Raw genomic sequence first — 21,374 nt, 5'->3', positions numbered from 1 at the left:
AAGAAAGAAATGGGACTTGATACCTTTTATAAAGATAATGTAGAAATTTCAATGTGATTTTTAATAGCATTTCTTTTTTCTTTAATGATTTTAGAGAGAGAGGAAGAGAGAGATTGATAGAAACCTTGATGAGAGAGAACATCAATTGGCCACCTCCTGCATGCTCCCCCCTCAGGATCGGGCCCACAACCTGGACAGATGCCCTGACCAGGAATTGAACCAGCAACCTCTTGGTGCATGGGTCGACGCTCAACATCGGCTGGGCTTTAATAGCATTTTGCTGAATTTTACCCTGTCCTATGTCCCTAGCAGAGCTGTTTATATATCAAAAACCTCATTTAAACCCCATAATAGCCTACAGATCTCCATTTTATAGGCGAGTAAGAGGGTTAGTGGCTTTCTCAAGGTCACACAGCTCTGAGTATCAGGCTGTCAACTCAAAGCCTGGATCAGTATATGCAGATTGTCCAACTGCTGTGAGTTTTACATGCTCTAAGTAAATTACAGCTGATATAGTGTCACCACAACTAACAAGATCGTCTCTAGGGTGACTTTGAACATGTATTTGCTGAGTACCTGCTAAGATACCAATGGCTAAGGAATGAAGAAGGAGCTTCCTTCAGGGTTTTTCACAGGACAGCCAGGGCTAGTGCTCACCAATGCCCTAGGTACATGCCACCCAACGTGGCCCACATGGTGGGAGACCTGTGTCCACTGGTGCCAGATGCTTGGAGCTGCTCTGGCAGAGGACAGTCACGCCTGTGTGCCTTTCCGAGTGAGACACCCCTGGTCTCTGACTGTTGCTGCCATTGGGAGTACATTTGAAAAATTAAATATCACCCTGGCCAGTTTGACTCAGTGATTAGAGCATCGACCTGTGCACCAGAGTCATGGGTTCGATTTTGGTCAAGGGCATGTGTCTTGGTTATGGTTTGATCCCCGGCCCTGGTTGGGGTCGTGGGAGGCAACCAGTCGATGTGTCTCTCGTATATCGATGTCTCTTTCTCTCTCTCTTTTACCACACCCCATCTGAAAATCAATGGAAAAATATCCTCGGGTGAGGATTAATAAAAATAAAAAAAATCAGCCCCAGCCAGTTTGGCTCAGCAGTTGAGCATCGGCCTGTGGACCAGAGAGTCCTGGGTTCGGTTCCTGCTAGGGGCACGTACCACAAAAAAAACAACAACCCAAATATCAAGATGTATGTAGGTGACATTGTGTACAGAAGTCATGATCCTGAATTAATATTTCACGGGCCTACAGTGGAAGATGAGATTATGTCGTATCACAGGGAGGAACGGCGTCGTGTTTTATTACCCAAGTACAAAGTACCCTTGCCCCATCAGCTGGTAGGGAAGAAGGCTGGGCTTATCAGGCTCCAAAGAGCAGCAGAAGACTCGGCAGACACAGAGTGCAGCCAACTTACCCCAGCCCCTCGGTAATAGCGTCCTGCCTAGAACTCCCTTTGGTGGAGACCAGGGCCCCAGGCTGCTGGGTTTTGCTTTTCAGACTGACCTGGAAATGCTTATGTTTGAAGAATTTGTATTTGGCTCTCCCCTCTTTTCTCTCTTCGTTCTGCTGAAGGACCTTTTCTGGACTGGCCTGTTGTTTCTTCTCCACAGGCACCTGCATCAGTCAGGGGCCCTGACCATGGAGGCCCTGCAGGACCCCCCCCCAGACCCCGTGGAGGGCATGGAAGAGGACATTGCGGACAAGGTAGGCCCTGGATGGGCAGGGGGACCAGAGGACCATGCGTGGATAACAAGGCCCCAGTCCCAGGACTTGTGCTGGGTGCTATGGCCTTGAGCTGTTGGGCCCACGTTGGGATGTGTTGGTTAAGGTGCATTTGAGGCACCAAGCCTCATCCTGGCAAGCAGGTAGAGCACAGCGGGAGTTGGTGATGGTACCATAAGGACTAATTAGATCTTCCGCCAGCCCTGTAGTTCTCCAGCATTTCACATACAAGGAAGAGGGAACTGAAAGGACAAGAACAGAAGAGTGAGCAGCAGTGGCTATCAGCCCATATTTGTATGTGCTCAGATCAGGTGCACAGACACTCAGAAACTGAGCTCACCAGGGCCCATGGAGGCAGGATCTGGAGGCGCTGAGGTTTTGGGGAGGAGGGTACTCGGCCTGTAGTGATGGCAGAACCAAATACTGTGTGGAACGGGCTATTTCCTGAGAGAAGCCTGGTGAATGGGTTATGTAGGGCCGGGCCAGACAGCAATTTGTGGTAACAACCCACACTTCTCGAGGACCAGCTCCAGAAGAGGGAAAGAGGAAAGTGGCAGCACATACCCCTTATCTCTTTCTGTCCCCCATCATCTCCTTCTGTACCTCTCACCCCATCTTGTCCTCTCTCACCTCCTTCTGTCCCCCCTCACCTCCTTCTGTCTTCCCTCACCTCCTTCTGTACCTCTTACCCCATCCTGTCCCCCTCACCTCCACCTGTTTCCCCTCATGTCCTCTCTACAGCGCCTCTAATATCTGCTTTGCAGGCCCTCACTCCTCTTACCACCTATATAAGCATCAGTCTCCCATCTAATTAGTGAGCTCTCTGAGGAGGGAGGGACCAAACCCTGTGGCCTTTCTATTCCTTGAGTCCCACAGCATGTGCTGTCCCCATGGGGGTCCCATAGCCTGGCTATCCCACAAACCATCACAGATTCATCACAAAGACGCTGTCAGGCCTCTCCAGGCCCCCTGCTGACATCTGTACTTGTGGTTTTGAGGCCATGGAGTGTCCCCCACTCATATTGATGCCTGCAGAGGCCACACTTCCTTTTTCATGGTGATAGTCTTCATGAACAAAATAGACCCAACTCCAGCCAAGTGAACACTGTCTTGCTCCCAAGGTTGTCTTCTTGGAGAAGCGGGTGTCAGAGCTGGAGAAGGACACTGCTGCCAATGGGGAGCAACACAGCCGACTGAGGCAGGAAAATCTCCAGCTGGTGCACAGGTGAGCGTGGCGTAGCAAGAGCAGGAGCGTGGCTGCTGCGCAGAGCTTGGCTCTCACCTGGAGCTGGCCTCCATCCTGCTGGGAGCCAGCCCAGGGGAGGGTGCTGGGTTGCCTTTTGAGCATGGCTCCAACTTAGTACTGTCTCCAGCCCATTTAGGGCCTCAGAGGAAAGCAAGGAGAGGGCACCGTCTCACCCCTCACTCAGGAGCAGCTGAGGCCAGCTCCCACACTGCCTGCACAGCGTGCCTAGTGGAGGGAGGCCTGACCTCAGGGGCAGCAGAAGCTACATGGCGAGAGGAAGTGTACTGGAATTCTCCTGTGAAGCTTCTGGCTAGTGTCCTTGATTCTGAGAGCCCATCCAAAGGAAATAGTGCTGACCACAGGCCTTCATTCCCGGACATGGGCTCCTTGGCTTGGACAGTTGCTGTGCTTTGCTTACTTCTCTGTTTCATCTTTATGATCCCTGTGAAGCAGATGCTACCATCCCCATTTCACAGATGAGGAAACCAAGGCTCAGGGAGATTACATGATTGCCCAGGGCCTCAGACAGCAAGTGGGGCTAGTACCTTCAGAGCCCCCTGCAGAGGAAGCATGGTCTGTCCTTGGGAATTACAGGTCCTCACAGGATCTTAGCCACAGAAACAAGAAACAAGTGGTAACCTCTAGGTACACAGTGGGATGCGCAGCCTCTTCTGATAATGAGAGAGCACTGAGGAAGTAACAGAAGTGTGAAATGATGAGTTAACTGCTGTGTTTGCATGGAGGAAGTGGGGGCTACTTCCCCACTCCTGATTTGTATGCTTTCTATAGAATACTGTGTGAGTTTTGGTGTTTTGAAACTAATTGTTCAGTGTAACCTCTTGCTGTTTGAAGCAGTATGCTTCTTGTGCAGAACACAAGGAGCTTGGCCCAGAAGCCTCGGCTGCCTGTGCTGCCTTAGTGCATCTGGTGCTGTGGTGGCGAGGCAGTGGGGAGTCCTGGGGGCTTGAGAGGTGGGAGGCATAGTGTATGTGGATCTACACAAGAGGTCTGCCCATGCCAGGCTGCATAAACCAAAACCGGGCTCTGCCACACATTCTGTGACCTCAAGCAAGAAGAGCCCTGTCCTTGAAGCCTCGGTTTCTGCACCCATGACCTGAACAAGTGGACTCCGAGTGCTCTTAATAGCATGGGACGCAGCCCTACACACACTCTCCTGGCATTTGCATTATAGGCATTGGGGCTGTGCTTAGTTTCTGTTGTGATGTTTTCATCCTGGGTGCTACTGACCACATCACTTCAACAAAGTTAAACAAGTTATCTTGTACAGTCGAGACTCTGCTCTTAGGGTTCTGCCCCAGGTCCTGCTGCAGCCAGGGTAGGGTCTGCCACATTTGTGGAAGGGTTTGGGTTGCAGTGCTGTACTAAGTATATGCCTCATCTCCAGAAACGTTTGTTACTCCCTCCTTGCCTTTGTCCAGGGAATCCTGGGTAGGCCACCAAACTCCTTTCTCAAGCTGACTGGTGAGGTTTGGTCTAATCGGATGTGCATTTATCATTATCATATGTAGTGCAAAGTCCACATTCCGTACCTAATCCTGTCCCAGGGTCAGCCACATCCAGTTCCTGTGGATGTTTCTTCTGGTGCTGGCCCCAGTTCTCCTAAACAATCTGCTTCTGCTGCAGTTTCTTGGTGTTCTCCATGTGTAACATTGTCAGTTGTGCAGCTCTTCTACTACCATCCCAGAATTCCACATGCTTCCTCTGCACTTGTTTTTTTTTCATATTCCGAGGAGGACATCTCTCATTGCTGCCTGGAACAGAGTACACAGGAACAGGTTCTTTGAGATCATACATGTCTAAGACTGTGTTTCACCCTCCACTAACAGTGAGGTTGGGGCTGGAATTCTACTTGGAAGTAGGTTACCTGAGAATTTGGTGGCTCTGCTGCCTCCAACCTGAACTGTAGTCAGGATGCCTAGCACCACTGTGTAGCTCTGTTCTCATCCTCGACATGCGAGGGCCTCTTACTATTTCCTGTGCTGGGCATGTGGTTTTCAACCTTTAAATCTGAAAAGTGTGCCCCTCAGCTTCAGGAAAATTTCTAGAATTATTTATCCAAATAGTGTCTTTCATTTTTTTATCAATCTGAATTTCTGTTCATCAAATATTAGAACTTCTGGATCTTTCCTCTCATTTTCTTGACTTTCTTATTCTGTTTTTATTTTTTAAATGTTTTGATTTTTAGAGAGATAGGAAGGGAGAAAAAGAGATAGGAACATTGATGAGAGAGAATCATCAATGGGCTGCCTCCTGCATGCCCCTCACTGGGGGTCAAGCCCGCAACCAAGGTATGTGCCTTGACTGGGAATCGAACTGGCAACCTCTTGGTGCATGGATCAGTGCTCAGCCACTGAGCCACACCAGCTGGGCATCTTTTTTTATATATATATATAATACCCTTGGTTTTCTTCAATTCTTCTATTGAATTTAAAATGTTTCTCATTTTTAGTCCAGTCGGTGTGGCTCAGTGATTGAGTGTGGACCCATGCACCAAGAGGTCGCTGGTTCAATTCCCGATCAGGACACATGCCCAGGTTGTGGGCCCAATACCCAGTGCAGGGCATGCAGGAGGCAGACAGTCGATGTTCCCTCTCATCGATGTTTCTATCACTCTCTCCCTCTCTCTCTAAAATCAATAAAAAGGAAAAAAAATTGTTTTTAAATGTTTCTCATTTTTTATTTCTAAGTTACTATGATCTGTTCCTTCTGTGACATCACCCTTATTTTATGGATGTGATGTCTTGGCTCTGTTAGTTACAAGGCTTTTCCTTTTCTTTCCTGCAAGATGTGCGTTTCCTGTGAGGTATTTTTATTGTTTGTTTTGACTGCTTTGTGTTAAAAACTTTCTGATAGTAGCTAGTGATCTCTGGCCATTCGTTTACTCTTAGTTGTAAGGTACCTAGAAGCAGATGAGAAGTCCTGTGTGTGGGGACAGCTTATGGGTTTCACGTTATCCATGCTCAGGGCCTGGAGCATGGGCCTTCTCTTTGGGATGGTCAGTTCCTACTGTTGCTGGGCATAGTGGTTTGGGAGGGGGCCAGGGTCAGAGCCTCCATGTGAATATTCCCTTTGCACCTCATACCTGCCCTTACTTCTGCTATAGATGACCTAGGTGGGGCTGGTGTGTACACCAGATCCTGGACTATCAGTGCAAGGTGCCTCAGGGGGACTTGTGCCTATCAGAGGGTCTCCTGTCCACATGCCACCCTCAGTTAGGGAGCAGAGACTGGACACCGCCTGCTTCAGACTACCCTTAACCAGAGCTATAGGTAGGAAGTCTCGCAGCCTTCCTATCCCTCTCCAGGAAGGGACAGCTCTTGGGGTCCTGGTACAGCATCTAGCCCCTGGTAGAGGGGCAGAAAGTCTCTCACCTCCTCCCTTGGCCTTCGTAGAGCTAATGCCCTTGAGGAGCAGTTGAAGGAGCAAGAGCTGAGAGCTTGCGAGATGGTCCTGGAAGAGACACGGAAGCAGAAGGAGGTCTTGTGCAAGATGGAAAGAGAGAAGAGCATTGAGATCGAGAACCTGCAGGCCAGGTAGGCAAGGCCACCACAGCTCTGCAGAACAGTCAGTGAAAAAATGAAAATGCAGTGGATGCTTTCATGAACAACAGCCCCACCCCCCACCCAAGGAAGGTACAGTGTCTAGGAACAAATTCTGTTTTAAAAAATTGGAAAACCAATGTGAAGAAAACTGTAAAACTCTACTAAGAGATCTGAATTTAAAGAATGACCCTACGTGGATATCAGTTTCTCTAAATCTCTCTAGTTGGATGTTGGCTCAGTCAAAATATTTGTTTGTTAATTCTCACCGGAGGATATTTTTCCATTGATTCTTTTTAATATATTTTTATTGATTTTTCTTTTTCGAGAGAGAGGAAGGAGAGAGATAGAAACATAGATGGGCTGCCTCCTGCACGCCCCCTACTGGGGATCGAGCCTGAAACCCAGGCATGTGCCCTGACTGGGAATCGAACCGGGACCTCTCAGTCTATGGAGGATGCTCAATCCACTGGGCCACACCATCCAGGCTCCAATGATATTTTTGTTTTTAGATAGAGTAGAAGGGAGGGAGGGAGAGAGAGACACACATCAATTGTTTGCCTCCCACACAACCCAGATATGTGCCCTTGACTGGAATTGAACCCCATGACCCATTGGTCCACAGGATGATGCTCTAACCACTGAGAAAACCAGCCAGGGCTCAATCTTTTTGTAAGGCAACTTGACAGAATTACCTGTATGCTTCTGGAGGCATAAGCCTTACATGCGTCAGGAAAAGGAGAGAAAGGGATGAGTCCACTATATATAATATACCTTGAAGACATAGGAGGGGCAGGAGTCCTGTGCTGCTCAGGGACGGCAGTACCACACCCAGGCACTCAAGCTGCAGGCAAATGGCACACGCTTATAATTACACATGTGAGTGGTGGTTCTCTTAAATACTGTTTGTAAAAGAATACCCACAGATAACTTAACTGTCCATCCGCAGAAAAATAGTGAAAGGGTTATCTTAGAGTTCCCTCCCATTCTCAGAGCAGAACACCTCCACTGAGTGGGTAGTTAGGGTGGGGGGTATTTCATAGAGTTGTTTGTGGTTTTTTTTAACAGAGTCAGTACCACTTTTAGAATTTGAAATACAGTAGTTTTAAATATTCACAAAAGAGGACTCTACATTCATTACCTTTTTTTTCTCTCCAGCTCTTAGAGCTGGGAAGGTACACTTCTGCTTTATCTAGGAAGAGCTCCTGGCAGGAGTGTACTGCATGCAGAGCTGTGCCAGGGTTACCCTGAACAGGAAAGCCTCCTTGTATGCAGACACACTGGGGTGCCACCACCCAGGACAGTGGACCAAGGCAGCCAGGACAGCACAGTTCAGCGGACTCAATGCTATTTCTCATTTGTGCATGCTGATAGCCTCTCCTTTGGACTTCTCCACTGGAGTTGTGGGTGCCGAGAGGCAGAGCCATCCTGCTTTCCATGTTCTGACCACACCAGAGCCTACACAGCTAGGTTGTCCTGCTGCCTGTACAGGATGGCACCATGGAGGGATATGTGGTAGATGGGGTCTCATGCGGCCCTAGGTGATCTGAACAAGGCAGGACTCGATGTCACAGATTCTTCTGACCAAACCTACTGCACCTAGGGTCAGTTTCTCTGTGTACCTGGACCCTATCGGTCTTCTTGGGAGTGTGGGAGTGTGGTGGAGGGGCAGAGGAGGCTTATGGTTTTTGGGGAGCTGCTCAGGCCCTCAGAGGTCAGCCCAGCACAGGAGCCTCCCCAGCATGGCCTCAGCCCATTATGGTGTACAGGAAGACAGTCAGTAAGGAGGACTGCAGAGTTACATGGTAGTGAGGACAGCTGGATTATGGAAAGGAACCAGGGCTCCTTGGACAAACAGCTGAGTCTGTGGCGGGGACAGGTAGACCAGCGGAGCCTAGAGCATCTTGTAGTTCCAGAAAGTAGGGAAGTACTCAAACAAGAGCATACACACACAGTGGTGGGTGCATATCCCAGGGACATGAGCCAACTGAAGGTCAAAGGTGGGACAGTTTGAGCAACACACTAATAATGATACTATTAGACCACAACCCAAAGTGTAACTAAATGTGATAGTTGGTAAATGGGAAGAAGACACAAACCTTCCTCACAGAGATAGTCCAAATAATACATAGAGATGTCCCTTTCCAGTGCGTGTCTCTGAGTCCTCCCTTTCCCTGGAGGGTGGGCTCAACTCGGTGACTGGCTTCCAGATAGAGAGAATGGACAGGAAAAGTAGAACTTGACAGAGGAGACACCTGGCAAACATACCTTGACCAGGTGATCCAGGTCAACATCACCCATCATGAGTCATTTGGACTCAGGCACCCCAACTTGATATGACAAGAGTGGCACCTTCTGTAGGATTCTTCCCCAAACCATAACTCATCTAATCATGATAAAAATACCAGAAAGGCCCAATTTGAAGGACATTCTACTAAAATACATGACCAAAACTGCAAGGAACTGTCAAAATTCATGAAAAATAAGGAAAAGTTGGGAGAGTGCCTAAGACCATAGGAGACGATGGAGATGACTAAGTGGAGTGTGGTCCTGGGAGGGATCCTGGACAGAGAGGGGCACTTACGGAAAAGCTGAATTGCACCCGTAGTTTGGTGACCAGTGTGTCCCAGTGTGGGGGTGTGGGCTGTGAGCCTGCTACAGTGATGAGCAGATGCTTCTAGGGGAAGCTGAAAGGGGCTGAGGTCCACAGGGACTCTGCACTGTGTCTGCAGTTACTCTCTAAACTGAAATTACCCCCATACCCAGAGTACATTTAACAGTCATCCTAGCTTATGAAAAGCTTTGGCCCAGAGCACTTGTGTGCATAAGGGCTGAGCTATAGGCACTGTAGGGGGGTAGCCTCTGTGGATCCCTGAGCGGCCCCTAGTGAGGCTTCCAAGATGTTCAGTCTCCCTCATCCCAAGGAGGCGCATTCCTAGGGAATGGGTCCCAGCCTCATTCTATGTCCCAGGCTGCAGCAACTGGATGAGGAGAACTGTGAGCTGAGGTCCTGCACGCCCTGTCTGAAGGCCAACATCGAACGCCTGGAGGAGGTAAGCTGCCAGCCAGGAGCGCTGAATGGGCAGGGCCAGGCTTTGCACGGTGTGGTCACAGATCAGTCAGGCTGGCCTAGGTGCTTTTCCACACCCTTTGGCTCTGACGCCTGTTGGGGGATCAGGATGTACTGAGACAGATTATTCTCCAAAGCAGGGCAGTCACATGGCCAGCTAATGGGTCTGCAGGTGCATGGTCAGCCGAGGGGTGTAGCCAGCCAAGGTGTGCACTGCAGGCCGGGGAACTGTACTGCTCCAAAGAGCATGCTCATGATGCTGGGCCCTACTAGGCCTGCGTGTGAGGGAACAAGCTCAGCTTAGGCCACTATTTGTTTGCTGGAATATGCTAAAGCCTACCTAGCTCCTCAGCTTTGGGCCCAGATCCTTGGGCCCAGAGGTTCATGCTTAGATTGACCTGTGGTCTGAACTCAGGGATGATGTCCTTTGGGGGCTGACTTCAGCTGGATCCCTCATGCCCCATTCTACAGATGTTCACTGAGAGGCTTCCCCTCCCACATTCTTTACTGGCTGCTGTGAGCAACTCCTGCTGAGTGGCCACGGGTCAGGTCCTGCTCTTGCCTTCCCCTAGAAACAGTACTGTTGGGGGGAAGCACCCCAACACCAAGAGCACCCCAAGCCCTGAGAACATATGCCTGTGAGTGTGTACCTCAGCTTTGACAAGTAGGCTCAGGTGCAGCCCAATGCAGGTCAGTTAACTGAGACTCTCCAGACACATGCAACTGAGAAAAGACATGTGTTCATGGTAAGTATTTCACTTTGTAGGAGAAGCAGAAGCTGCTGGATGAAATCGAAGAGCTGTCACTGAGGCTCAGTGATGAACAGGAAAACAGGAGGAAGCTGGGGGACAGGCTGAGTCATGAGAGACACCAATTCCAGAAGGATAAGGAGGCAACCCAGGAGGTGAGCACAAGCCCAGGGGCCCTGGCTGTCACTCAGCAAAGTCCCAGAAACCATAGGACCCATCTGGAGTGAGCTGGGGACCCACCACTTTTAACTGTCATGCTGGGGGGAAGTGCTGGGTACGTGGTGGTATCATCATCCTCCTCAGAAATGGTGTTTAGACCAATGCAGAAGTTCTGAAACCAGGGACTGGGCTGACACTGCTCACCCTGTGGTTCTGCACAGCTAATTGAGGACCTGCGAAAGCAGCTGGAGCACTTACAGCTCTTCAAACTGGAGGCGGAGCAGAGGAGGGGCCGGAGCAGCAGTGTAGGCCTGCAGGAGTACAATAGCCGCACCCGGGAGAGCGAGCTGGAGCAGGAGGTCCGCAGGCTGAAGCAGGTATGGCTGGGCAGCTGGCATGGGAAGAGGGATGCCTAGGGGGTCATAGCCCAGGAATGACACTGTCGTGCCACCCACCCCAGGATAACCGTAACCTGAAGGAGCAGAATGATGAACTCAATGGACAGATCATAAACCTGAGCATCCAGGGCGCCAAGAACCTCTTCTCCACATCCTTCTCTGAGTCTCTGGCTGCAGAGATCAGCTCAGTTTCCCGCGATGAGGTAATGTACCCACTCCCCTAGGCCTGGGACTCGATAAGGTGCCCACAGTCTGTATGCCCAGTGCCTACCTCTTCTTCCACAGCTCATGGAAGCGATTCAAAAGCAGGAAGAGATCAACTTCCGCCTGCAGGACTACATTGACAGGATCATCGTGGCCATCATGGAGACTAACCCATCCATCCTGGAGGTCAAATAGAAGCAGGCAAGCCCAGCCCAGGGTGATTCTGGACTCCACCAACATCCCAGAGATGGCCATGGCACACATGGGCCAAGAATAACAGGTCCCATGCCCACCAAGCCCAGAGCACACAGATGAGCTGGGGCACATAAAGATGGGGTGGTGGAAGAGGGGAAAGGAAAGGGAAGCCCTAGGTCTACAGCCCACAGCAAGTGCAATTGGAATTGGGCTTGCTCTCAGCTCTGGCCTTCCTCTGCCCTCCTCCTCTCTGCAGAGATGTGGGGACAGTTTCTCAGGCTGAGATAAGCCCCTCCATGAGCTCCCTTCTGCTGTCCTGCCCTTTTAGGGGAGAAAGGAAGGAAATGGGTTCCCACCTGTGGTGCAGCCATCTATGTCCACACAGGCACCCTGACCTGGTGCCATTCAAGTCTCAGCCACTCCTGGATAATCTAGAGGCTCCAGGACCCTCGCACCAGATGTGGTGGTATGTGAAAGAAAAACAGGCAGTGAAGCCGGTGCAAGTCAGGGTCTGACCCTATAGAAGCTGCAGGGACCCCCTCTTCCCACAAGCTTTTCTGGGGCTGTCACCCAGAGCTGCTCAGGCCATCACCCAGCCAGAAGGGGCATCTCAATCCAGCTTAAGGCCCAGGGGCCTCTGGCCATGTGTCTGTTCCCACAGTTGGACCCTAACTACAATAACCTTTGGGAGCTCTGATCCTCCTGCAGGATCTGGGGCAGGGGCCTCTGCTCTGAAATCAGACTTGAGAGTCTATGGTGTGCAATATACTGTCTGATGTGGTGGACATTGCCAGCATCCCCTGACTCCTGGGGTCCAGACAGGGCCGTTGTAAGGTGCTGCCTCCCCATGGGTGTGGCCTTCCTGTCCTCCTGGATTACCCAACTCCCTGTGCAGACCTTGGCTGCCTCGGGTGAAGTCCCACTTTATGAGGCCAGAGTCCATATGTTTCTTCCCTGAAGTCATTAGAAGTCATCATTCTTTCCCAGGTGCATTCTGCAAGAGGCCGGGCAGGGCAGGCTCTCCAAGGACACAGATCAAGGGCAGAGAACAAGGACTTCCTGGCGGATTGGGGGTTCCTTTAAGGAAACCCTTGCCCCGCTTTATGCTGCCACTGTCCATCACCTGTGCTACCAGGAGCAGCAGTGTCACCCCCATGGGGATGTTGGGCCTGTTGCCCACGTTAGCCTGAGCACTGGCCAGGAGCCTCCAACTGCTCCCAGGTGGGCCAAGACCCATGCACAAACTGGCTACTGTTGTATGCAACTGAGTATGGGAGGTGTATGCATGTGTGTGTGCGTGTAAGCATGTGTGTTGCCCTGCATCCCTCCATCCTCCACATGGTCCACCTTCTACACTAAGACTTAAGATTTTGCCTCGTATTGTATATTTTGGGGAAAGCCTTGGATGTAAATCAGTGTAAACTTGGAGGAGAGATTTTTCTATCTTGTAGAGTAGGTATTTTTTATAGATTGAAGGTTGATCAATTTTTTTAAATACTTACAAGAGAGAAAACTATCTGTGTATACACATGAAATATATATATATGTATATATATATATGTATGTATGTATGATAATAAATACGGGAACTCTGCTTTCTGCGCCCAACCTCACCCTGCTGTTGCAGCCTTGGGTCTGTTTCTGTCTATCACTCAGCAGTACTGTAACTATAAATAAATATTGCTGGGAGATGTTTCACACAAACACTTAGGCACTGACTTGCCCACTGACCGTGCTCTCATCCTCTCAAGAAAGACTCTTCCAGGCAGAGTGACAGCGGCCTGTATGTGAAAGGGCAAGGCCAGAACAATGTCACCACAGATTAAAGCTTTTGCTGCACACACACAGGTTGGCGCCTTCCTCTGTGGGGGTTGAGGGGTGGGGTGGGGTGCAATAGACCTCGTTCAGTACCTCTTATGGTATTTGGGGTATTGGGAGCCAGGCATCACCTGAATTCAGACAGCAGACCACCTAGTCGAGCCAGCTCCTCCTGGCCTTCCTGTCCTCATTGTGAACCTCCAGGAGGCCCCAGGATGGGACTCCAGCAGAGTTTGTCCAAGGGCACTTCTGGGGCAGAGCCATGTGATGGGTTCCAGGGGCCATAAAATCATAGTAGGACCTGGCCCCTGAGTGCAGCCTGGCTGCCAACATAGTACCGAGAGCCAGCTGGGCTGAGCAGTGGGCAGCGTTGCAAGAATCTAGGGTTCATGAACAAGCTGTTTCCATGGGACATGTAATCAGGGATGAAGTTAAGGGCCCCAGGAGAGGCTGTGCACAGAGTACCCAAACTGAATGCACCGAAAAGGCCAAGACCTTGACAGAATTGGGCTCAAAGGGTGGGGAGGGAGGCTGGGAGGAGAGTTCAGCTGGCATTTTAGTCCCAGGGATACTACCAGGAAGGTTACTAAGGGTAAGTGATCAAATCTGACTTGAAAGGGAGTTGTTAGCGAGAAAAGTCCTCTAAACTGCATCTCCCCCCCACTCTTGACACTGAGCTACTTGCGTGCCAGACACAAATGGAGAAACTAAAGGCCAGGGAGGCCAGGGAGACCAGGGACCACACCCCAACCACCCAGCCAGCACAGAAGAGAGTTGAGTTAAGGTTTGCTGGCCCCGACTGCTGTCCATGGGGTTGATAACCTGAAGGTGGTGATAGGTGGACACAGCCTGTCCTGAAGCAAGCAGGACCCCCAGACCTCATCTATTGGGGGTATAGCAGAAGGACTCCAGGGGTTCTCGGGATGAGGCCCAGGAGCCTTGGACACTGTGTGGAATGGCACTGAGGAAGGAACTTGGAGGGTGTGGTTCTACCTGGAGCCCACTTCCTACCAGGAGTCCTGGGGAGGGCCAGGGAAATGTGGGGTACTTGGCCCTGCACATCTAGCTTGCTAAGTCCCCACCTATGCTCTTTGTGCTTAGAAGGTGTAGCTCCCTAGGTCGCTGTCTAAGTCAGAGAGAGGGTCCAACACCCTTTCTCATTATCAAGTCCTTTAGCTGGACTTGCACCAGGCCACTCACAGTGGGCCCAGTCCTGGCCAGGAGGGCAGCCTTGTGCTGGAGCCTGAGGTGTTGGCTTCAACCCCAGGCTTCTGGGTCCACTCAGCACTGGGGAGCACCAAAGTGCTGCCATAGTGGGTTCAGAATGTCATTAGGGGTCCTAGAGGGCCTTGTTCCCAGTCTGGCTGCACTGAGGAGTCTGCTGGCCCAGGAAAAGGCCAGTACCTCTGCTTTGATGCTGGATGACACCTGTCCTACCCTATGTCTGTTCATCTGGCACCTGCAGGACCCATCTCTTCCTAGGAGGAGAAGCTGGAAGTGGGGAGGGATCCTCTCCATCAGGTGAGGCCAAAGCCAGGAAAGGGAAGAGGGGAGCTTCTTCCTCCTTGTTACCTCACTGAGGCCTGCCAGCCCCTCCCATTCATTTCCACTCTTATACATGGGAGCCCACCAGCAGCTGATGCTAAAATCCCTGCCCTGGCCCTCCAGACATCTCCAGCCCCATGGGAAACACTTGGGATAGGGTGGGGCTGGAGAACAAAGGATGAAAATCCATTGTAAATGCCAACAGGGCAGTGATGGGCTACTGCCCAGGAAGGGATACCTGGAGAGATTTCTTCCAGGTGGCTGAGGTCAGGAGTGGGGCCCCTGGACAGACCCCAAAGAGTGTGCTGGAGGAGGCCACAGTGGGACATGTGAAGCCCGTGTCAAGTCCTGCACCCCAAACCTGAGTGCATTCCTTCCATGTGGGGATCCTCCACACCCCAACCCTGAAGTATCTGGCCACAAGTCTTCCCACCACCAGTGGTCAGTTCTACCTAACAGAATAGCACAGAGCAAGGCTCTACCCCCTCCCCTGGAAGAAGACTGCTGGCAGGTGGCTACATGGCAGGCCCTGGTTCCTCCAACTGTCCCAAGTGCACTGCCTGGGCCCTCAGCTCATGCCTGCTCCAACTTGTCCATGCTAAAAGGGGTACCTGGCCTTGTTCCCAGCTCGGTGCCCTAGCATCTGCCCCCTGCACTTGTTGGCATTCAGAGACGAGGAGATGAAGGCCCAGAGAAGGACCCTTACTTTCTACCTGTGAGGGCATCTCACAAAGCAGGTGATTACTGGTCATTCCATAAAATCAGCCAGCCCATGAGTTGTGTCTCTTCCAGCACAGGTGCATCTTGGCCTGCCTTCTGGCCTTGGGTCCCACCTGCCTGTGACACCAATAAAGGTCCCTGTGTCTTCATCCTACTAGAATCTGCTCCACAGGGCATCTGGGCATGTTGTGTTTACTACTGTGTCTCAAAGCCGAGGACAGTGTGGGCACAAGTAGATTTGCACAGGGATGCTTTAATTAATGCTTTCTGCTTGGCCCTCTTCACCCGTTCTCCAGGTGGGTTCACACCTCCCCCTCACAGGAGCTATCTTAACTTTAGGGTTGTGAGGGTGGTATCCTCTGGCTGGGATGGTACTGGCCACAAGGTCTGGGTAGTCAAAAGCCACTTACTTTGCCTGGCTGGTTTGGCTCAGCAGTGTCAGCCCATGGATCGAAAGGTCATGGGTTTGATTCCCCATCACTGGGGTCTTGCGGGAGGCAGTCAGTCCATGTGTCTCTTATGTCAATGTTTCTCTCTTTCTCCCCCTCCCTCCTTTCCACTCTATCTAAAAATCAAAAATCAATAGAAAAATATCCTTGAGTGAGGATTAAAAAAAGAAAAGCCACTTCTGCTTTATAGTTTTGTTTTAATCCTCACCCAAGGACACTTTTGCATTTATCTTCTGATAGAGTGGGAGGGAGAGGGAGGAAGAGAGAGAAACATCAATGTGAGAGACACATCGACGCTGCCACCCACATGACCCCAACTGGGGCCAGGGACAAACTGCAATTGAGGTACGTGCCCTTAGGGGGAACTGTACCCAGGACTCTGATCCATGGGCCAACACTCTAACCGCTGAGCCAAACTGACCAGGGCTGCTTTATGGTTATTTAACGTTTGCATCTGTATGTCTCAGAATATTTAAGATGATCCTAGGTTGACTCCACAGATGTGTGCCTCATCGGGCTGCCCTGGTCCTCCTGCTGCCTGCCACACATGGAACCCATTCATTCTAGCCCCCTCCTGGGAACAGTAAAACAGTCTAGAACAATATTCCCAAGACCCTCTTCTGGTGACTGGCCTTTCTTCTCAACAACAGGCGTTGTTGGTTCCTTACTGGGGAAGGCTAGGATGCTCTTGGTCTCTCCTTACCCCTGTGTATGGCCTGACTTCAAAAATCTGCAGAGTCCAGCCAGTGGGGCTCTCGGTTGAATATCCCATGCACCAGGAAGTCACCAGTTCAATTTCCTGTCAGGGCACTTGCCTGGGTTTCAGGCTCAATCCCCACTTGCAGGAGGCAGCCAATGGATGTTTGTCTCTCATCGATGTTTCTATCTCTTCCTTTCCTTTTCTCACTCTGAAATCAACTAAAAAGAAACACCTGTGTGTGTGTGTGTGTGTGTGTGTGTGTGTGTATATAATTTTTTTTTAATCCTCACCCGAGATATTTTTGTTTATCTTCAGATAGAGTGAGAGGGAGGGAGGGAGACATCAATTGGTTGCCTCCCGCCCGACCCCGACCAGGGCAGCGGGGGACCAAACCACAACAGAAGTACATGCCCCTGACTAGAATTGAACCCGAGACTCTTTGGTCCACAGGCCGACACGAACTGCTGAGCCAAACCGGTCAGAGCAAAAAACCCATTTAAAAAAATTTTTTTTTCTTTATTAATTTTAGGGAGAGGGAGAGAGGTAAAAACATCGATGAAAGAGAACACAGACTGGCGGCCTCCTGCATGCCCCCAACTGGGGATCTGGCCCACAACCTGGGCACGTGCCCTGACCAGGAATCGAACTGGCAGCTTCTTGGTGCATGGGTTGATGCTCATCCACTGAGCCACACTGGCTGGGCAAAAAATCCATATTTTTTTTGACAATTGTTTAGTTTTTATTTCATATTCATAAACTTAACTCTGCAATCCAGCTAGACTTGGAAAGTAAAGAAAATATGGAACTCAACGAACTGCAACAAGAGCATGAATAGTATAGAACATTCCAAGCAGATTAGGGTGAAGGGGTGGCTCTCCTGAGCTACAGAAGGAATGGTCTGGTAGTTAAGATAAAACACAAGTCAAATTTATGAGAGTTGTCCACAGTCAGCAATGGTGACTTTTTTGGTGGTCTTGCCATTCCTGGACCCAAAGCTCTCCATGGTTGTCACAATATCCATGCCGTCTTTCACCTGGCCAAGGACCACGTGCTTGCCATCCAACCACCCAGTCTTGGCAGTGCAGATGAGACTGGGAACCATTTGTGTTGGGTCCAGCGTTTGCCATGGACAAGATGCCAGGACCCGTGTGCTTCAGGATGAAATTCTCATCATCAAATTTCTCCCCGTAGATAGACTTGCCGCTAGTGCCATTGTGGCCTGTGAAGTCACCACCCTGGCACATAAATCCCGGAATAATTCTGTGAAAGGAGGAACCTTTATAACCAAATCCTTTCTCCCCAGTGCTCAGAATACGAAAGTTTTCTGCCGTCTTTGTAACTTTGTCCGCCAACAGCTCTAAGGTGACGCGGCCGAAGGGATCGCCATCGAGGGCGATGTCGAAGTACACGATGGGGTTCACCATGGCTAGGCTCGAGCAGTTCCAGTATGACAGTGTCTGCAAGGCAAAAAAATCCTTATTTTTAATAAAAGATAATCTGCACAGAGCTGGCAGAAACATAGGCTATCAGATCACTGGCTCAACATCAATGGTTTCTTTTATTGAGCATCTGGAGAGTAAGACAGAGGTTTCCCTGGGACTGCAATGTCCTCCCAGGAACAGAGCCCTGACCATGAAGGTCCTCCTGGGGTCAGCTTAACCTTTATGGGCACTAGAGAAACATCACCCAACCTCCTATTTGTCAAACTCCATTCCATCTCGAGGCAGAATTGGACCACAACCAAACACTCCCTGAATCTTTGCTGATGGGCCTTGTTTCTGTATCTCCTCCTGCTTGGCCAGTGCCTTCTCAGGTTCCCCAGGAGTCCCAGAGCAAGCCCTTGGGGCTCTGCCCTCAGCATATCCACTTCCCACTGTTGACTCAGTTTTCCTGCATGCCCTGTTGCCCCTTTCTGAAGGGGGCAGGTTCTATTCAGAGGCCCCTATGGATTTACACCGGCTACCCACGTGTCAGTACTTCTTTCGCGCCAGGAACTCATTCTGTGGTGGTCTCATTTCGTCCTCCCAGATACTAGTTTCCCTCTTTTACCAAGGAGGAAACCGAGGCTAAGCGAAGTAATTTGCCTCCTAAGTGATTCCACAGCCACACATGGTCACACGCTGAGTGCCAAGGCCGTGTCTTAGACCCAGGTCGTCCCACCAAAACGGGAGCTTTTGACCATAAAGCCCTCGACGGGAACTGAGGAAGGGAGAAGTTGCAGAGATGGTTTAAGGCAGCTGAAAGGGTAGGGTAGGGACTGAAGAGGCCATTGAGGAAGCTAGGGTCTACGAACCCCGTGAACTCGTAGGGGCCAGGTCGGACTCGGTAGAGGCAGCAAAGTCAGCAATCACCCACCACCCAACAGCTCCGCGCTTTTGCCCTTAAAGTGCAACCGGAAGCGCCCAGATTGGGGCGGATACTGAGGTCCCGCCTCTTCCTCCCGCGCAGGGCATCCTGGGAGCTGCAGTCCCAGTCTTATGCTCGACGTACCTCCTTGCCAAACTCGGCGCGCAGCGCTCCCAGGGACCCGGGACTCGGCCACCTCCAGTGGCGCTGGTGAGTGGGGAGGCCCAGGAAGTCGGCTTGTTGCTGGCGGGCGCCGTCGGGTTGACCGCTACCCCGAGGACTACAACTCCCAGATTGCCTCGCGTGCCGGGCACCGCCCCGAGCTTTCGGCCTGGCGGCGCCGCGCTGCCCTGTGGGAACAGTAGTCCCGGCGCGCGATTCACAGCGCCTCGTGCGCCCCGGGCGCGCCGTACCCGCGGGGCCCCGGCCGGGTGCTACGCTACGGAGGCGGCGTAGGGTGGGCGCCGGACGCGGGCCGGGTCCAGCCGGGTCTGGGCGTTCGGTGGCTCCTCCACTCAGCGCGGGAGGCCGGCGGGGCAGCGCGGCCAGTGGCAGAAGTTGTAAGTCAGCCGGCAGGGGCGAGCGGGCCGGGGACCGCGCCGCCCAGGCCGCACGGACGGAGGAGACGCCGCCGGGTTGCAGAGGTGAGTCCGGCTAGCCGGGCGGGAGGCGCGGCCTGAACCCTCGCCAGAGCCCGGGCCTGGCGGGCAGCACCTCTCCGCGCTGAGGCTGCCGGCCTCGGAGCCAGGGTCAGCCTCCTGCCTCTCTGGCGCTTCCTGGGCATCGACCAGAGCCCGGGTTGGGCTGGGTGCACGGCTTGGAGAGGGGAGTCGGCGAGGACCCCGATCATCTTAGTCACTGGAAAACCAGCCCCAGGATGCTGCGGACACAGGAGGCGGTCTCAGGCCCTGCCTGTCCTTGGGTGCCCTTATCTTCCAGGCAGCGTCCTGGTTCGACTGCAGTAGGGGATGTGACCCATGATACCCGTAGTCCTCCCGACTGATGGTCTCTGGGCACTGCCCGCGGGGGGGGGGGGGGCACCCTGTGTGCCCACTGGCCACCCTACACTTCCTCTTCCCTGTTCCTCTCCAGGCTGGCGCTGGAGTGACACAAGGAAGTTACAAAGGATTAGCCCTGAGAATGTTTCCAGGGCTGACCTGGCTCTTCCTGTCAGCCACCTAAAGGTCCTCTGGTCCTGAGGAATGAATCCCTGTTGTGTGGTCGGTGGCCCGATTGGGTGTCTCTCGAGGACCCCTGAATGTACAGGAGTTTGTGACCAGACTGCAAGCAACAGGATCTCTGAGACCAGGCCAGGGAGTTTGGGGTTGTGCAACTTGGAGCCTTGGGAAAACGGACTCAGCTTGGTGCTAAGTTGGGTCTGAGCTCCTCCCAAGAGCCTCTCTTTGGGGATCGCTGGGCTCCTCCCCCTCCCCAGGTCTGGATTGTCGTGTGTGTCAGTTAGGTGTGGAGAGTAATTATCTCTGGCCCCCAGAGGCGGGCGAGTGGTGGAGTAATTCCATCCTTCCTCTCTGAGTGACTTTCTCAAATGTGAAGAGAGAGATAGTGTTTCCTAGCCCAAGTTGCAGGGGAGCCTCAGGGACAGGGGAGTTTGGAGCCCAGCTCTGTGGCCTGGCTGGTGGTGTTTCAGGAAGAGATTCTTGGAGGAAGCTGGTGCAGCCTGGTCTTGGGGACGGGCACATCTTACTTCCTCCCAGGTCATTCTGCTCTCAGGAGGAGCATTCCTCTTCTCACTCTTCCCTTCTGCATCTGAACATTTCTGGAGCTGCTTTTCCTGAGCAGACAGGCCCATGACTTCATGGCCTTCTGAGAACCAGGTTTTAAGCCCTGTTGCGCCCAAGTCTTAGTGGCTGCATGGCCATAGACAGGGACCTACCTGATCTTGTGTCTGCTTTGAGCTCTCCAGACCCGGGCTCTGAGAGCAGGAAGGAACCAGGCCCCCTAATCCTGCATCCACATAGGACACTCCCTGCCCCAGTCGTGCTGGCAGCTTTGAGTCCCTCTGCCCATCACCAGAGTTGCCAGGCTTGGCTGGCTTGACAGTGGTAACGTTTACTGAAGCTCCTTTGCACTCAGGCCCTGCTGACCTGCCTGTGGGTCATAGCAGCAGTCCAGGGAGTGGTTGGAGTTGGGGCTCTACAGAGGGCTGAGTTGGTGCCACCAGGATAGGACCTATCACCAGGTGGCAGAGAGCCAGGGCCTGTGGGAGGACAGAGGTGTCCTAGCCCAGCACAGAGGTCCCAGGAGGGGCAGTAGGGGGCCTTCTGATGCCAAAGGAGGGGCTACTCTAGAAGTCAGTGACATATTGTCCTTCTGCAAGGTCTTGTCCAGGAACAGCATCAGTGGGTTCCCAGGAGACAGTAGAGCTCACGCTTGCATTGCCCTCAGCCCCCCTATCCTGCAAACACCATCACAGACAGCACTCTAGCAAGCCTCATTTTACTGAGGAGCAGCCCTAAAAAT

The 21,374-nt window shown here is 52.0% G+C and overlaps 2 protein-coding genes and 1 pseudogene across 3 annotated transcripts in view; 2 read left to right on the top strand and 1 right to left on the bottom strand.

Moving 5' to 3' along the window:
* The window catches only part of RAB11FIP3 (RAB11 family interacting protein 3), a 106,580-nt gene extending 93,740 nt beyond the window's left edge, over nucleotides 1–12,840 (top strand). The window contains exons 8-15 of the mRNA XM_036280378.1: nucleotides 1,623–1,716; nucleotides 2,856–2,959; nucleotides 6,394–6,534; nucleotides 9,512–9,593; nucleotides 10,377–10,514; nucleotides 10,740–10,895; nucleotides 10,979–11,119; nucleotides 11,202–12,840. Coding sequence (XP_036136271.1) covers nucleotides 1,623–1,716; nucleotides 2,856–2,959; nucleotides 6,394–6,534; nucleotides 9,512–9,593; nucleotides 10,377–10,514; nucleotides 10,740–10,895; nucleotides 10,979–11,119; nucleotides 11,202–11,315 — 970 coding nt within the window. The 3' untranslated portion in view covers nucleotides 11,316–12,840. The remainder of the gene's footprint in view (nucleotides 1–1,622; nucleotides 1,717–2,855; nucleotides 2,960–6,393; nucleotides 6,535–9,511; nucleotides 9,594–10,376; nucleotides 10,515–10,739; nucleotides 10,896–10,978; nucleotides 11,120–11,201) is intronic.
* Nucleotides 12,841–17,398: 4,558 nt separating this feature from the next.
* On the bottom strand, nucleotides 17,399–18,921 carry LOC118641968 (annotated as a pseudogene).
* A 574-nt stretch (nucleotides 18,922–19,495) lies between these two features.
* CAPN15 (calpain 15) overlaps nucleotides 19,496–21,374 on the top strand; it is a 29,320-nt gene continuing 27,441 nt past the window's right edge. For both annotated transcript variants that reach the window (XM_036280471.1, XM_036280472.1), the window contains exon 1: nucleotides 19,496–19,537. The gene's annotated coding sequence lies outside the window, so the exon portion shown is untranslated. The remainder of the gene's footprint in view (nucleotides 19,538–21,374) is intronic.

This window comes from Molossus molossus, unplaced genomic scaffold, assembly GCF_014108415.1.
Source record: "Molossus molossus isolate mMolMol1 unplaced genomic scaffold, mMolMol1.p scaffold_m16_p_3, whole genome shotgun sequence".
In the NCBI taxonomy this organism is placed as follows: domain Eukaryota; kingdom Metazoa; phylum Chordata; class Mammalia; order Chiroptera; family Molossidae; genus Molossus; species Molossus molossus.
This window is presented reverse-complemented; position numbering and strand designations above follow the sequence as displayed.